The 17734-nt window shown below is 35.0% G+C and overlaps 1 protein-coding gene across 1 annotated transcript; it reads left to right on the top strand.

Annotated features, from left to right (window-relative positions):
• The first annotated feature begins 4485 nt into the window (after positions 1 to 4485).
• On the top strand, positions 4486 to 16922 carry LYSMD3 (LysM domain containing 3). The gene is made up of 4 exons (XM_051993531.1): positions 4486 to 4579; positions 4851 to 5009; positions 7180 to 7451; positions 12944 to 16922. Exons 3-4 carry the CDS (start codon positions 7191 to 7193, stop codon positions 13607 to 13609), a joined length of 927 nt encoding a protein of 308 aa, XP_051849491.1. The 5' UTR covers positions 4486 to 4579; positions 4851 to 5009; positions 7180 to 7190; the 3' UTR covers positions 13610 to 16922.
• The last annotated feature ends 812 nt before the right edge of the window (positions 16923 to 17734 follow it).

The raw sequence follows: 17734 nt of genomic DNA, 5'->3' as shown, positions 1-17734 counted from the left end.
ATCAGCCATAAAATTGGCATATAAGCAGAGGATTCAAAACTCCAACAATTTCACAGAAACTATTGGGAAAACTGGAAACAGTCTGGCAGAAATTAAGATTAGTCTAACATTTCACATCATATACCATAATAAGTTCCAAATATACACATGACCTGAATATAAAAGGTTATATCAGAAACAAACTAGAGGAGAAAGGAAGATGATACCTCTTACATCTCTAGTTACTTTACTAGATAGATGGTACCATGAATAGAGTGCTAGAATCTGGAATAAGGGAATTCAAATCTAGCCTTGGTCTGTAATGCCAGAGAAACTGAGGCAAGACAAAGATTGGTTTTTAATATTTTAATAGTGGAGAATTTGGGCTAGCCAATCAAACAGATTCATATCCAAAAAATGTTCACACCCCTTCCCCCCTCAGCCAGCTGCAGGGGACTCTTCAAAACAGTCAGCTCCCAAGCAATTAATTCCAGAGACTTTTATAAAGTTCCAACTCATCAGGGAAACAAAGGCAAGGTGGGGAGAACACTGGGTGAGTGGACAAGTCATAATTCCAGGAAAGGATCATAACTTAGTTCTGATAGGATAAGGGTCAAGATAAGAAAGTTGAGGGCAGGAGATAGCAAGTCCAGGCCCAATCAATATATCCCAGTAGGCACTTGAGATAAGCCACCTAGAGTTTTATGACTCACTGGAATGCAAGAGTTTCCAGAACTTCAAGGTTTTAATTCTCTTAGTCTTAATAGCCAGGAAGGGGAAGGGATGGCCATAATAATTTTATTCAAGGAATAGTTAATAATTCAGGGAAACTGAGGCATTACAGGATAAGTTACAATTTCTACCTTCCTCAGTTTCCTCAATTATTAAATGGAAAGAATTACAGCTCATACCTATCCCTCCATCCTGTTGATGTGAGGATTAAACGAGAAAATATTTATAAAGACCTGAACACAGTGTCTTGTACATAGTAGATACTTAATAAATACTTGTTTCCCTTATTCCAAATATGAATAGAGAGGATCAAAAGAGATAACAGTCAATTGTGATTACCATTTGAAAAAATAAAATTGACAAGTTTTTGTACAAATAAAGCAGTTAAAATTAGAAAAAAAATTAACTAGAATAAAGTTTTTTTCAATAAGTTTCTCTAATAAAAGTTTGACACTCAGGATATATAAGGAACAAATTGATTCAAATATATTTTGAATATATAAAGTATATTATTGTGTATATTGAATATATACATTTTATGCATATATTTAAATATAGCATTTGAGAAATGGATTGTTTTATTCATTCTTCTATTTCAGTGCCTAAGATAGTGCATAGCAAATGATAGGTGCTTAATAAAAACTTCATTTCCCCAAAAAAATATTAACACAATTGTCAGCAACTACATTTTTTTTAAATGGTCCAAATTAGTAGTAATGAGAGAAATACAAATTAAAACAACTCTGAGGTTTTATCCCATATTCATCAGATGAGCAAAAAACAAACAATGGAAAATAAAAATTATTGGAAAGATTGGGGAAAAGAGAGAGGAAGAATTAAATTCAGACACTTAGTAGCTGGGCAAGACATTTAACCTCTTGTCTACTTCATTTTCCTCAACTGTAAAATGAAGATAATTATAGTAAGAATCTACCTCTCAGGATTATTGTGGGAACTAAATGGAATATTTTGAAGTCCTTTGCAAATTTTAAAAACTATATAAATGCCAGCTAATTATTCATGGATTAGAAATGCAGAATGGGGCCCATACCCAATGTGAGGATTTATTTTGCATCACTTCTTATTTGATACAAGGGAGGGAGGACATAGTGATAGCCCAGCCCAAAAAAAAAAAAAAAAAATGAGAGAAAGGTTTAAAAAAATAATCCAATGAAAATACTTCAAATGCAAAGAAGAACACAAGGTTAGGTCAGAGGTAGCTAGATGGTTCAGTGAATAGAAATTGGGCCCTGAGTCAAGACTTCAACTATACTTCAGACATTGGGCAAGTCATTTAACCCATTTGTTGTGGTTTTCTCACTGGTAGGCTAATAATAGCACCTACCCGTGTTTCCCCAATAATAAGACCTATCCCCCCAATAATAAGACCTATCCCAAAAATAAGCCCTCCCCCTACTATGTAAGATTCCTCTAAAATAAGCCCTCCCCTGAAAATAAGCCCTACTGAGATTGCTACTGTAGTGAAGGTGATCCCCTGTGCTACACACTACATTACAGTACCCTCTGTATGCACCGTCCCCTTCTCCCCCCCCCCACCCCCCACCCCCGTGAAATGCACACCATGCACCGAGCTGCATCCAATCAGAGCTGCAGCAGTGAGCGCGTCATCCTGCTCTTCCCCAGTGATTTGCTTGCTGGCGCCATTGAGAGCAGCGCCGCGGAGGAGAGCTGAGGCAGGACAACATAAAAACCCGGTATGTAAGCGGGAGTGAGGGGGCATGATGGAGGATAAAAGGGGCATGATGGAGGATAAAAGAAGAACTCAGGGGGCATCATGGAGGATAGAAGGAGCACTCAGGGAGCACGATGGGGTTAAAACATTATTGAGGGGCATGATGGAGTGAAAAAAAGGACTGATGGTCATAATTTTATTATTCTGTCTGCACGGGTCACCTATGTTTTGGCAATTCGTTTGGATGGAAAAAAAGCCACCTCTAATCATCAGTAAGGGCAAGAAAGATAAGATTGAACATGTATCAGGCATTTACGTTCTTGAAACCGAAAAAGCCTGGTGTACACAAGCCCTTATAAGAAAGTGGGTTGATTTAATGCTGCCACTTGTTATGCGAGGTAACCAAAGAGGTCTGATAATCTGGGATTCAGCCAGCACTCACTGCACTAAAGAAATGAAGAACTTCCTTGCAGAGAGAAGAATAGATCAAGTAATGATTCCTGCAGGAATGACTGCCTATCTCCAGACCCTTGATATTGCAATAAACAAGCCATTTAAGGACCATTTGCGCATGGAAATCAATGACTACATTGAAAATAGAATGGAAAGAAATCAGCGTGGAAACTTTGTAAAGCCCTGTCTGCAAGAAGTCGTGACTTGGGTGAAGAAGTCGTGACTTGGGTGAAGAAGTCATGGGATAAAATTACTGACAGCTGTGTCACCAAGGCACTACGAGCAGGTTACCTGGACAAGACATGTTCATTTAAAGAGAGCTATATTGCTGGACATGACAGATTGGGTCCACTTCTTCTGAAGGAAATAGAGGCGCAAGACACCCAGGACAGAATTCAGGGTATGGACACTTATGACGATGTTATTGAAGAAGATGACATGATCATTATTGAATAAAGGTACTTTTTTTGGTTCACATTTACCTGTTTATTAAAATTGCTGTCAATGTTCATTAAAATAAGCCTTCCCCTGAAAATAAGCCCTCTGGTGTTTTTCTGTCCAAAAAAAAAAATAATAATAATAAGACAACGTCTTATTATTATCAGGGAAACATGGTACCTCCTAGGATTGTTATGAAAATCAAATAAGATGATTTTAGAGTATTTAGCCCAATGTCTGGCACATAATAAGTGCTATTTAAAGGTTAATTATTATTGGAGCTATTATTAGGGAGATATAGACAAGTAGGGCAATTTTGGAATTAATGTATTGAATGGACTACACATATTTACATACATATATTACCCCTATGTAATATTATTTTTTTGCTACTTTACATTTTTCTTAAAAGGAGCTCACAGTTACTTACTAAATTCCAGTAAACTGTCATCTATCAAATCTTTCAGAGGATAAACTACACACTTGGGCTGTGTCCAAGCACTGGAACATAACCCCAGGACTGCTATTTTCTGTCTCTGATCTAATATCGAATCCTGCCTGGGCCATCCGTCCACACTTCCCTGTGTGGGCTCTGGGTGGCTCACTTTCCTTACCAATAATCCTGAGAGCTAATAGCGGGTGGGTGGGCTTGCCCTGCGCAGGTGGCTAAAGTTTGACTTGACAAGTCCTCGGCAGCGAGCATGTTAATTTTAACAGGAGGCACGTCCAGCTCCCGCACGCATACATTCACTCAGCTGGGGAGACTGAAGCACCATTCTCTTCCCTGCAAAGCCAGGGCGCGTGTGCTCCCGCTCCAAACTCACAACTCCCAGGGCTTAGAGGTTAACCAAAAGCCTCCCCGTCGGAGGAACTTCGTTTCCGCGCGCGCCTTAGGGAGGTTGTCTCTCCGCAGGAGCACAGCTGCAGGGCTAACATAGCGCATGCGCGTCAAAGGCCCCTGCGCTTCTACTCCCACCACCTCTCTTCTTCCCCGCCCCCACCCCCGGTTCGCTCCTCCCGCCCTCTCCACCCCCTCGCTTTCCTCCTCCGTCCCCCTTCCCACCTCCGCGGTCCGACGTGATGACGTACAACAGGTTTGCGGACGTGGCGGCGGCGGCAGCGGAGGCATTTGGGCAGATCCGCACCGAAAGGGGGAAGGTCGCTGCCGGTGGTGGCGGAACTGGAGGAACCAGAGAAGACGGAGGTTGTGGAAAGCTTTGGCCATGAACTTGATGGGATCCGTAGTGGGCACGGCAACCGCCGGCCCCCTTGCTGGAGGGGAAGGTAAAGATGGCGTTGGGGGCGATAGGGGAGAGACGTTCCCCCCCTCCTGGGACTAGCTCCTTCTCCAGCTTCAGAAGAGGAAGAGGAGCTGCAGTCCCCAGGAGACCTCCTTCACCGACCTCAGTCCAGGTGTTCGGTAGCGAACTTGGCCGCCGGCGGCCAGCAGATCCTTGCAGATCCCATCTGTGGCTCCGCGGTGAGGAGGGTGGCAGCATTTCGTGGGCTTGAAATAAATTATTTACGGTATTTTTCATCCCGCCCCTTATTTTAGCCAACCGGTGTGACGTTTAAAAGTCGTGAGCAAGACATAGACACTGACGAACAGGTGTGCATGGATTGCGATCTGCCTCGTTGGAGGGACCATCCACATCGATGAGACCGCAAGCCCTTTGGAGTGGACAAACTCATACTCCAGACTCATAAGTTCCAGGTAATAAAATAAAGAGAGAATGGATTGGGAGGGGGGCGAGGCCGAAATGAATCCAACAAAACACTGACCCACTCCTGGGGACGTGGTGTTGTAGTCCTAGTACTCTTGGGACTTGTGTCCTGAGTCTTCTCTGATTGGACTCTTGTTAATCAGGTTCAGATTACTACACCCAAAGTTCTTTCATGTCTCTGTACGAGACATTTTGGAAATTATTATTGACTGCACTCTCTGTTAAAGTGAGTACTTGGCTCCTTAGCTCCATCAGAGACAGTCACCTGTAGCAGCTCTTCAAAACCTGGAATGCAGCGTTTTCCTCAAAGATCAAATAAATAAATGGCCACTATGTAGTCAGTGGAGATTTTAAGAGAGAAGACCGGATTTTTCTTTTTTTTTTTTTAAACTTTGTTCTTTGACCAGATGACTTGAGTTAAAGTGCTCTAGACATTTGTTTTAAATAGTTGGCCCAGTAAATGATCTACATTGGTCAGATTCCAGCATTTCATTTTTAACCGAATAAACTATCAACTTCTGGTTGATAGTCTCTATTTACAATGATGACTATCAATCAGAAAATTGAGACTATTATGATAAGGATAACAATATAGTGTGTAAGCAGCACTTGAACTTAACAAAACAGTGGTATTTATTAGTTCATACTTTTGAAAGTTTGATCAAGGAATGATTTTTAGATTACTTGGGCAATGTTTCTTTATAATTTCTATATTTGAGAAATACACTGTAGAAACTGGAGTGTAATTAGAGCCACAGAAATACTGGGCCAAATTTAATAACATTTAATTTTATATATATATATATATATGTATTTCCCTTTTAAGGAAAATTTTTATCTTTGGGTCAAATAAATGTAAACTCAGCTAAGTTTAGACTTCAAAAGTAAATCTTCATTCTCAAATACATTAGGAAATCATTTATATGCATTGTTCTCAGTTGAAATCTTAGGAGAATCTTTAAAAAAAAAAAAAAAAACCCAGCATAAAGATGTATTCATGCTGTTTGTTTAGCTGAACTTTGACCATTTTTATCTACCGCTTTAATTTTTAGTAATATCTTATATATAGTATGACTCATATTATATGATTCATGGTTGTTTTTCATATAAGAACACTTACCAAAACAAAACTTTATCTTAAGATTTCCTTCACTTCAATTATAAAATTCCTTTAGTTTAATTTTGAAGGGAGTAATTGAATATTTAAAGAACAATGTTCCTAATATGAAACATTTAATAAAAAACTTAAATGGAAATACAGAATATTAGTATCTGGTAGGGCTTTTTTCTTTTCCATTATGTATGCCCTAAATTTAGAAAGTTGTTTTATTATTATTGACTGACATTCTGGAAATAAAAGTCAATTTCACATTAGTTTGTTTTTGTTTGAGGTCAACTAGTTGTAATATTTCACACACACACACACACACACAGAGAGAATGTTGATTTTTGAGCCACTAAAGTTCTCTACTAATTAGTCTAGGAAACATTTGATTACACATTATCCTACAACTTGAGAGGTAAAGGCAGAGTCCTTCAAAATATAGCAAAAAACCCAAAATATGTTCTGGTTCAGAAAAAGCTGTTATTGTATATTAAAAAATCTATTGTGAGAAGAGTATACTCGTATTGAATATTGAAGTATACAAAAGATGTTTTTTATACACCAAAGAACCTGAATATGGTAGTACCAGAAATTTAGGTCATAAGCACAGAATGTATCTTTAAAATACTTAACACTGCTAGAACTGTGTTATTACCATCAACACTTCATTTCTTTAGATATAGTGTCAACATAGACACCTAATTATCTAGTATGTAGAGGAAGCTTTTCATAACCTCAAAGGGGAAAGTTAGTTCTTTAACTTTAAAATTATTCCTTAGGGATTTGTCTTTGTTTAAACATTTTTCCCCTAAGCATACTATAATTGATGGATTACTACAAAGAGAACAGTTCTTATCCTCCAAATTGTTAAAATATATTTTTTAAGACTTAGAAAAATCTACGGATATATACTAGTGTGTATATAATAGTATATATATGAATATATACTAAAAACTTTTGAACAACTTTGAAAATGAGTTTCAAGTAGAAAAACTGACTGGTTTTTGCATTAAATTTTGGATCAAAACAATTTTTTCACAAATTTTCTCTTACAGATTTTGAGGTCATGGCGGGGAGGAATCAAACTCGCAATTTTCAGTTTCCAATGACTCAATCTGTGGTGAGCAACCAAATATATTCATTTGGAAATAATACAGAAACTGATATCTTTGAAGAGGATGCTGAAGTGTATGAACTTCGACCAAGAGGAAGAGAAAAAGTCAGAAGAAGTACATCAAGAGATAGACTGGATGATATCGTATTAATAACAAAAGATATACAGGAAGGTGATACTTTAAATGCAATAGCCCTTCAGTATTGTTGTTCAGTAAGTCTTTTTTCTTTGATTATCCAAAAAAACTATACATAAGACAAAGTGAAATTTCATTTATCTTGTTCCTCTTTTCTCTTGTATTTCTTATGTTCTCTTCATAGGAAAAAAAACATAATTATATGCATATATGTATGTCTATATACATATAGACATACATGTTTGTAAATTCTCAGAAAGCTATAAATATAAAGATAAGTGTATTTAAAGTTTCTTATCTATAAATGTGTCTACCTGAGATAACAAATAGAAAATGTCTCAGTCATCTTTTCCAAGTGCTTAGAACAGTATGTGTAATTATATTATCTTTTTGATGGTACTGATATAGATGATGTTCATGATTCTACATTCCAAATGTCTCCACATAAAGCCTAAACAAAGTATCATTACAGAGATGTTAACAAAGTTCATCTATAAACACAAAAACAAGCACATCTAAGATGTGAAACTATGTGATTCTTACATACATTATCACGAAGAAAGTTCCCAATTAAATGAATATTTTGTTTAGGTTGTATTCTTTCTAGAGAGTGAGGAGTAAAAGTATTATTGGGATGTAAGTCAGGCAGTCAAATTTAATAGCTTTGTTAGAGAAGACTATCAGCTCTTCTTTGGTTACCTCAGAACAGTTTCGTGAAGGAGGGGATACTTCAGGAGGGTTTTGAATTACTCAGAGATGATATGATAGACTGGGAAAGTATGAGTATTTCAGATAAATGCCATTGCTTTGGGAATAGTTTAAAAGTAGGAATGGAATAAGCAGATGTTAGCATTCATGAGATGAGTAAAACAAAGATTTTCAATTATAAGAGGGCATATGGGAAGATGATGAAGAGCTTTTGGGGAAAGGTGAAAAGTTCAGTTCATCAGGAATCACAGGGCTTTAATCAGAAGTGTAGAATAAAGAAAACTTGATAGTGGGTAAATATAGGTGAGAGATTGTATTGAAGTTAGGGACATTTAAAACACTGACATTTAAAATATTTTAGATAAGAAGTAACTAGAATTCCATATATTGGTAATACAGAATTAAAAGACAAATGTGGTAGATCTATTTAGGTTAAATGGTAATGAATGAACTGATTTCAGTATTCAAATGGATAGGACTAACTTCAATATCATCTAATTCTTATCTGTAGATATTTTTTAAATGGTGCTGTTATCTCTTGGAATGGTATAATATGACATGAAATCATCATGTAGAGAAGTTGAACCACTCTTCCGTTGCCACATGTAGCCTAAGTGATTTGTCTAATTTGAGAATTTTGTATGCTAGTACTCATGGAAGCCATTTTATGTGAATTTCCTGTTTTCCCTTGTTCATGTGTTGTTACTTTCTAAATCCCTTTGATCTCTTTTCTCATTTTCTCCTCCTTTCCCACACAAGGTAGAACCCTATTCCTTTCTCAGTCTTAATTGCTCTGAATAGGCACCTGATCCAATCCCCTGCCATTTTCTCCAGCAGATGGCATCCTTAATCATCCCCTTTCCATTATTACTTTCAAATATGCTCAAATGTTACGCATCCTTTAAAAAATCGTCCTTACTTTTTCCTTAAGCTAAATTCCTATGCCTCTCCTCCCTTTCTCAGGCAAATTCCTTGAACACCTTTCTCTATTTCATTCCTTCAGTTATTTTCTTCTTACACCTTAACCTTTTTGCAGTCTGGCTGATGACTTCATCACTGAATCAGAATTGCTTTTTAAAAAGTTACCAGTGATCTATTGTCAGGTTTGCTGGCCTCTTCTCAATCTTGATCTTTTTAATTTATTAGCTGCATTTGATATTATTGATTCACTTTTTCCTCCTAAATATGGAGTCCTAAATAGGACTTTGGGGATGTTATTTTTATCCTGATTTCAGGTCTACTTGGTTGGCTCTTTATGCAATCATGACCTTTCACCAATGAGTATTTCTAATTGTCTAAAACCATATATATATGTATATATGTGTATATATGTATGTATGTATGTATATATGTGTGTGTGTATATATATATATAATGTATATATGTATATATGTGTATATATGTATATGTATATACGCTTTTTCTCAGTAACTCATCAGCTTCATTTGATTTAATTATCATCCATATAGATGACTCCTATATCCATTCTTTCTCCTGAGTATCATTTCTGCATCACCAAACTAGCTATTGTAAATTTCAAATTGGATATCACAAAGATATCTCAAACTGAATATTTCCAAATAGAACTGATTCTCTTACCCACAGCAGCCTTCTATCTGTCAAATTTCTATATTTCTTTCAAAGATACTATCATGGTTCCAGTCTTCCAAATCCATTATCCTTAACTTCTCACTCTCCTTCACCCCACATATCCCGACATTTGCCAAATCTTTCCATTTTTGCCTCCATTCTCACAATTGAACTCATCTCGGGATTCATACTTCAAACCAAGTCATTACCTTGATTTAAGGTTCTTAATGCTTCTTCCCTAGACTATTTCAGTGGCTTGTGAATAGGCTTCTTGCCTTGAGTTTTACCCTTCTCCAGCTTATTCTACATACTTTACAAAATGGTGCCTCTAGAAATACAAAATTGACCATGTGATTCACCTACCTAATCCACGCTAGAGGATTCCCATTGTCTCTAGGACAAAACCCTGATAACCTTGCACCAAACCTTTCTTTCCAGACTCACAAATATTACTTTGAACTAACTGATCCAGCCAAACTGGTCTTCTGTTTCCCATGTACAGCATTCTTATATCTCATCTCTGCACTTTTGTACTGGCCATCCCATGTACTTAGAATACACTCTCTCTCTACGCCACTTTATAGAATCCTTCTCTTTAAAATGAACTCATAATCATATTTTGCATGAAGGTTTTTCCTGATCCCCCACAACTGCTAATATCATCCATCCCAAACTAACTTATATTTTAACTACTTTTAATTTACTTGTAATAATTAACTTTATTTATGCTGTATGTGTATACTTTATATGCATATTATCTCATTGGGATTATTAATTTATACTTTGTACTCTACTCTCTACACACCCCATTACTGTTCCTGGTCCAAAGAATATACTTGCCAAATGTTTGTTAGTTGTTTGATTGACTCAGCAGAAGTTAATCTTAGGGAAAAAAAGTTGATTCTTGTCTATCATTGAAAAAGTCAGTGATCTCTAACCTGATCCCTAGAAATTGTAAACAACTATTAGGAAAGAAAGAAGATAGCACATCACCTTCCCCAACAATCGCAAATCTTTTGTGAGGCTAGTCTCTAACACAATCCCAACTCTCCTTATCCTATGTCACCCCCCTAACACTCACCCACTCTTTCCATTTGTAGTCTCCCAATCTCAGTGTTGCTGAGATAGATGTTGGCTCCTCATTGTAGTTCTATCCTAACTCCAGCCTGGTAACAACATCAGTAGTTAAGAAGGTGTTTGTCAACGCCTACTTCTCCAGCAGAAATTTTCTGTCCTAACAAAGCACTTCTGTGAGGTTAGAGGCTTTCCTTTTTGTCCTGGACATTATAGCACACAAAATGGGCGAGCCTGCTCATTCTTTGGAGTTTCAGTTTGCAGACTGCTTTACATAATTTCCCCCTGAAAATATACCCTTTATTAAACTTTCTATTGCTATTGAGATTCTCATCATCCTTCTAGTCATCCTAGATTGCAACCTTTGTGTCTTCAGCTTCTATATCCCCTAATCCCACAGTGAAATCTTGTCATTTCTTCTTCCACAACATATTTTGAATCTGTCTCTTTTCTCCCTTCTCTCACAGCCACTATTGTAATTTAGAACTTTAACACCTTTCTTCTGAACCATCACAGTGGCCTGCTAATTAGCTTTGCTGCTTTAAGTCTCTTCCCTCTAATTTACTCTCTTTACAGCTGCCAAATGATTCTCCTAAAATCACATCACTCCTCTACTCATTAAATGCAGGTGGCTCCCTGTTGAGTCCAAGATCAAATATTATTTCAACTTTATCTCATCCTTTTTAAATTTTAATTTTTGTATAAGTTTTATAATGTATATAACTATTAACTTAGTACTATGAGTAAATAGATACATATGGGGGGATGGATGTTAGAAAAAAAATTTTATTGATAGGGTGCACAATCACAAATTGAAGGGATGCCCACCAATTGGAGAATGACTGAATAAAATTGTGGTATATGAATGTTTGGAATATTATTGTTCTATAAGAAATCTGCAAGGGGTCAAGAAGAATAGAACCAACGAAGAGGGACTTGTTATAGCTTGACACTGAGGAGGTTGAGAAGATGCTAGTTTGTCCAGTTAGGGAAGAGCCATTGTGACTAAACTGGTGCTTTGGAGCTTATAAATCATTTCCCCCACACCAGTAACATGGGGTAGGTAATAGAAACATTATTATTATTATTATTATTATTATTATTATTACAGGTTTTTATATACAAAACATATGCATGGGTAATTTTTCAACATTGACCCTTGCAAAAACTTCTGTTTCAACTTTTCCCCTTCTTCCCTCCATCCCCTTTCCTAGATGGCATGTTCCATACATGGTAAATATGTTAAAGTATATGTTAAATCGAATATCTGTATACATATTTATACAGGTATCTTGTTGCACAAGAAAGATCGGATTTAGAAAGAAGGTAAAAATAACCTGAGAAGAAAAAACAAAAATGCAAGCAAACAATAGCCAAAAGAGTGGAAATGTTGTGTTGGGGTCCATATTCATTTCTCAGTGATCTTTCTCTGGGTGTAGCTGGTTCTGTTCATTACAGATCACTTGCCTCTCATTGTTGAAGAGAGCCACTACATCATCATGTAGTATTGTTATTGAAGTGTGTAATGATCTCCTGGTTCTGTTCATTTCACTTAGCATCAGTTCATGTAAGTCTTTCCAAGCCTCTCTGTATTCATCCTGCTGGTCATTTCTTACAGAACAATAATATTCCAAACATTCATATACCACAACTTATTCAGCCATTCTCCAATTGGGGGCATCCCTTCAATTTCAGAGAAACATTATTTCTATCTTACAGGTGAGAATATTATTTCAGACAAGTTCAGTGATTTTCCTATGATCTCATAACTAGTAGCATTAGCTTGGTCTAGGTCTTTCTGTACATGAAAGCTAATACTTTTTCCATGATACCAAACTGTCCCTAGAGATATATGGACCATAAAGTTTGCACTGCTGGATGAAAAAGTTTTCTCATAAGACCAGTTTTTCATTCATTTAACAATGTTTTTTAAGGGGCTCTAATTTTTAAAGCACTGCTTTGATGATAGGAATCTCTCAAGCTGCTTATAATCTAAGTGGATCAGGGAAAAAACTTGTACTGGGATACTGGGAGAAAAACAAAGAAATTGAGACAAAATGATAAAAATTGGAAGAAAAACTTGGACTTCTCTTTGTATTCAGTAAAAAGTTTGAGAAATTATGGTTACTGTTTGAAATTTTTTCTTCTGATTTTGCATTCCACTGACTCATGCTTTAACAATTCTTTTTTTTAACAGGTAGCAGATATCAAGAGGGTTAATAATCTCATCAGCGATCAAGACTTTTTTGCACTTAGATCTGTTAAAATTCCAGTAAAAAGATTTAGTGTATTGACTGAAACACATTATTCTCCCAAAGGAAGACAGAATTCCCGTCCTTCAGCTGCCCAGTGTACTCCAGAACTGCAAGAGATATTTCCTAATTCTGATCTTCTGGTTTCAAATGAGACTGCTGGGAATTTCTTAAAAGAAGTGGACAAAGACATAGAACAAATAGTAAAATGTACAGACACAAAGAGAGAGAACCTCGATGAAGTGGTTTCTGCCTTAGCAAAACAAGAACTGTGTTTTGAACCTGACAATAAAAGCATTAGACGTAAGGATCCCTATTATGGAGCAGACTGGGGAATAGGTTGGTGGACAGCTGTGGTGATAATGTTAATAGTAGGCATAATAACGCCAGTATTTTATTTACTGTATTATGAAGTTTTAGTTAAAGTAGATGTTAGTCATCATTCCACAGTGGATTCCTCACATCTGCATTCAGGAGTCACAGCTCCATCACAACAGAGAGAAATAGAGAATGGAATAATTCCAACAAAAGGAACAAATGTGGGACAACAAGATGATTATAAACGTCATAAACAGAATTCTCAATTACCTTCTACACGGCATATCACATAGCATTCAGTTCTAGATTATAATATTTATAAGTATAAATGTATCTGGAATGCAGAGAATCAATTATATTCTTTATTTACCACTCATGGGCAGTATTTTGGTTTATTGAAAATACTTTTATTTCTTCCAGAGACTTTTTGTTTTGAGCCATTTGCAAGTCAATTCTGTATGAACATTAAGCTTTCTACCTGTCCTATTTTTGAATGGTTTAAGTTAAGTCTGTTGTGGCACAGCAAAAATGAATTTTTAGTACACACATAGAAATTTCTTTAGAAAATGTTGCACCCACTTATTTAAACATAGTCTTGAAGTTTTGTTTTGTTTTTGTTTATTTTTTTCAGTAATTTTTTAAAGGTATTGATGTTAAAAGTTGTTAAGCAATATGAATGGTAGCATTAGATGTATGCAATTGAAGAAAATCCATTTATTACTATCTGATAAGCATATTATCTCTTAGCTAAAAATGTTTGGTTGAGCAACAGTTTGATTCTAAAAGTATTTGTGATAGCACAGTGTGAACATGATGCTACCCATTTGAATCTGTTGATCGGTTTTTATATGATTTATAATATGATGTGGCAGAAAAACAAGTAAAATCAAATCAAAAGAAACAATCAGGAAGATTGAATTTTGACAAGAGGAGCTAGAATTTCAAATTGATATAAAAAATCTAGGAATTATATAGGGAAGTAGCATCATTGAATAATTAGAATATTGGAGTGAATCAAAGTAATTTATGCTTAATCTGTTTCTTAATTCTTTGTACGTGTCTTTTAACTTTTATGCCCATTTTGTTTTCAGTAAAATAAGTATACTGGACCTATGTACTTTTGTAATTCTTTGAAGAAAAGTGCTAGACCTGTACACTTACATTATTTGGGGAAAAATTCTTAATACCCTATGATGAACTGTTGCACTTCCATACATGCCTTAATTAAATCAAATGCCTTAATTTAATGTTATAAAAGTTAATATACTTTTTAGAATCAAACTTATATCCTAGTCTTCCCTTTCAATAGAATTAATGCCTGTGATGTGTATGTGGTATGAACTGATCTTAGTTTCATTTAATCAAGCACAATTTCATGGGCAACACATATGTGACTTGTCTTTTTTGTATAATGTGAGTTACCAAAAATGGCTCACTAAGAAAAAATTTAAGTGGTCATTTGGATTGGTTGGCAAAATAGATACAGCTCTGATTTTTCGACTTCTTATCCTATTTTCCATAGGGATGATTATTTAAAATAGAAAATGAGTGACAAAAGAATTGTTATCTTATGAATGCTAATGGAGAGAAATTGGCAAAAAAAAAAATATAAAAAATATATATCTCTTCTGAGGGACATCAGAGCAGGATACCTATCATGCCTTAAGTTCATAGTAATCTGGCTAAATAAGCATTTGCCTACTGGTTAATTTTATATGTATTCACACACATATATACATACATTCATACATACAAAAAAAAAGTGGTGCTGCTGTAGAACATAGGATTAATGGAATATGAGTTGTCTTAAATGTGTAACTAAAATTTTTTTGTGTGTTTTTTAGGTATATGATACTGCCTCATTTTCTGGGCATTATTTCCTAGTGTCAGATGTTTGAAATTCAGATACAATCATTTTGTATCTAAGCCCTATCCAGTGAATAGTTGTGACAGATCAGTAATCTAGGCTCTTGATAAAAATGGAAGGAAAAAAACACTGAGCCCTTTCATTATATTACTTACCAGAAAGTGTTATTGGTAAATACATGTCTCTACTCATTCATATAAAAAAACAGCTTGAAAAATGAGCAACATTCGTGAAGATACCTAAATTATGTGTGAATGTGTTTTCTCCAAAAAAAAAAGCTTAAATTTTCTGTGCTATATTGCATAGAGAAATGGAATCTTTTTCTAGTCCTTAGTGTTAACTTTAGCTTACATGTTCTACACTTTTTACCAAGTATACTAAAAAATATAAGAGGAATAAAAATTACAAAAAAGCAAAAGTCAATTAGGTGAAAATTTTATAGTGTAATTCAGATTGGTAAGCTAAAGAATATCATTGATTGTCGTCTACTGGTGCTAGTTTGAAATTATTATAGTGGTCTGATAAGTAAATAGGTAAATAAAAATACATTGCTTTTATTTAAACAAATGAAATTTGCCTAGATGTAGGAACCACTTCTGCTCTATAGAATGTCACTTGGTGATAAATATGAATATGAAATATATTCTCTTTAATTGCTGAGCAATTCCCCTCCTTTATCTATTATATGGTTCTAGAATTACAAATTTGAATCTTTAACTGCAACATCCAAAAGAGAATATGGTTAAATGTGGCAAAGAAGTACAATTTTAGTAGGTAATAAGTACAAAAATAAATTTTCAGTTAATGTACTGTTGAACATCATGACAATGGTGTGTGAAAGTTGTTCTATAATTTCCCAGGGAGGACATATTTTTGTTTTCTAATTGTAGGCTTTGAAAATGGGCTTAAGGTTAAATGTATATTGGACTCTTATCCTGATAAGTGTTCAGATCTAACTGGCATACTTTATATTAGCATGTATCAAACTGGCAAAAATATAATTGGAAAAATAATCTTGCTTCCTTTGGAAATGTTTGGTTATAAATAAAAATTTTTTGTGTGTTCAAAGATGTAATTGCAGTTTTAACACCTCCAGGATAAAACATGGACCTCATTCTTTTTAAAACATCTACTTTCAAAGATTATCTATTAGTAAATTATAAACTCTGTCTTCCATATGAATAAGATAAGTTCATTTTCATTATTAATTTCTCATTTTTAGAATCTGATTAAGGCAGATTCTGGAGTTTTAAAATAATGATGATTTAGTTTTTTTACTATTTCTGAAAGTTGGGACTTAAAATAATTGGGAAATTAAATGAAGCAAGTAAGTGAGAATTTTGCAAATGAAAAAAGACTACAGTATAAATAAGTGTTAAAAGTGTGAAGTTAAGAGTTAAAGAAAATGTATTTAAATGGTGCACTATGTTGAGAATCATGCTGTGTTTTGACTTGGAACACTTGCTCAGGAAATTGGTATTTTTCTCCCACGTATGTGCATATTGCACTGTTAAATTTTAAATAGAAATACCTGAATGCTTTAAGTATTTTTATACACACTAATGCTGTAAATCTCATAAAAATATATTTTATACAAATGCAGAATGTAATAATTGTAGAATCATGTATTAGTATGTAAGTCTTTAAAATGGTGGCTTTACAATTTTTGCCACTTAAACTTTTCATATCCTAAGATGTCTGAGTGTAAACCATAATAAAGTTTCTATTTTATTATCCAATCTAAATTGGAAGCTGGTGAATTTAATTGAAGAAAATTAAAACCTCCTTTCCACTCACCATATTCAAATAATAGTTTGAATTTATATACTTGAATTGATAAAGAATTTTCAAGATTCAAGCTAAGAATATGAGAAGTAAACCAATTCAAATATACTTTATTTAAAGTGAGTTTATGAATCAAAACAATATCATTTGTAATAAGATGAACCAGAAATGGGCATATCTGGGTAACTAATATTTCTGTTGAATTGCTGCAAGAAAACAGTTGACAACTAAGTATATGCCATGGTATACTAAAGAGTCCTAAAGTCAAATTTTCACCAAAGACTTAAAGCACATTTTGATTTATTTTACAGACCAAAGAAAATATGACTTTCTGTCACTGTGCAAGCATTAGGTAGCAAAGGCCAAAATGTGAACTGATTAAATACCCAATATCACATAGTCTTTAAAATTCTCCTGAGATACTGACTTTTGGTAAAATGAAGGTTGCCTCATGTCTGCATACTGTATTACATTAAAACAGAGTTTTAATGTCAAATAGCATTAAAAACTTAATAATTCTGACCAGAAAAAAAAAAAAAAAGATGCCCTTGACATTTTTGTTTTCAGCTCAAATACTCAAATGATTCTGATCTAATGAAAAAAGGTATTGCCTCCAATATAGAGCTCATACATCCACATCTACCCATCTTGTATGTCTTGTCCATATGCTCCATAGGGATGATCCAATATCCTGTGGGACCTTCCTTGATTTCTCTTGACCTTATAAGGACGCTGGTGGAGCACACCTGAGTGTAACAGGAAACTG

This window comes from Antechinus flavipes, chromosome 1, assembly GCF_016432865.1.
Source record: "Antechinus flavipes isolate AdamAnt ecotype Samford, QLD, Australia chromosome 1, AdamAnt_v2, whole genome shotgun sequence".
Classification (NCBI taxonomy): domain Eukaryota; kingdom Metazoa; phylum Chordata; class Mammalia; order Dasyuromorphia; family Dasyuridae; genus Antechinus; species Antechinus flavipes.
This window is presented reverse-complemented; position numbering and strand designations above follow the sequence as displayed.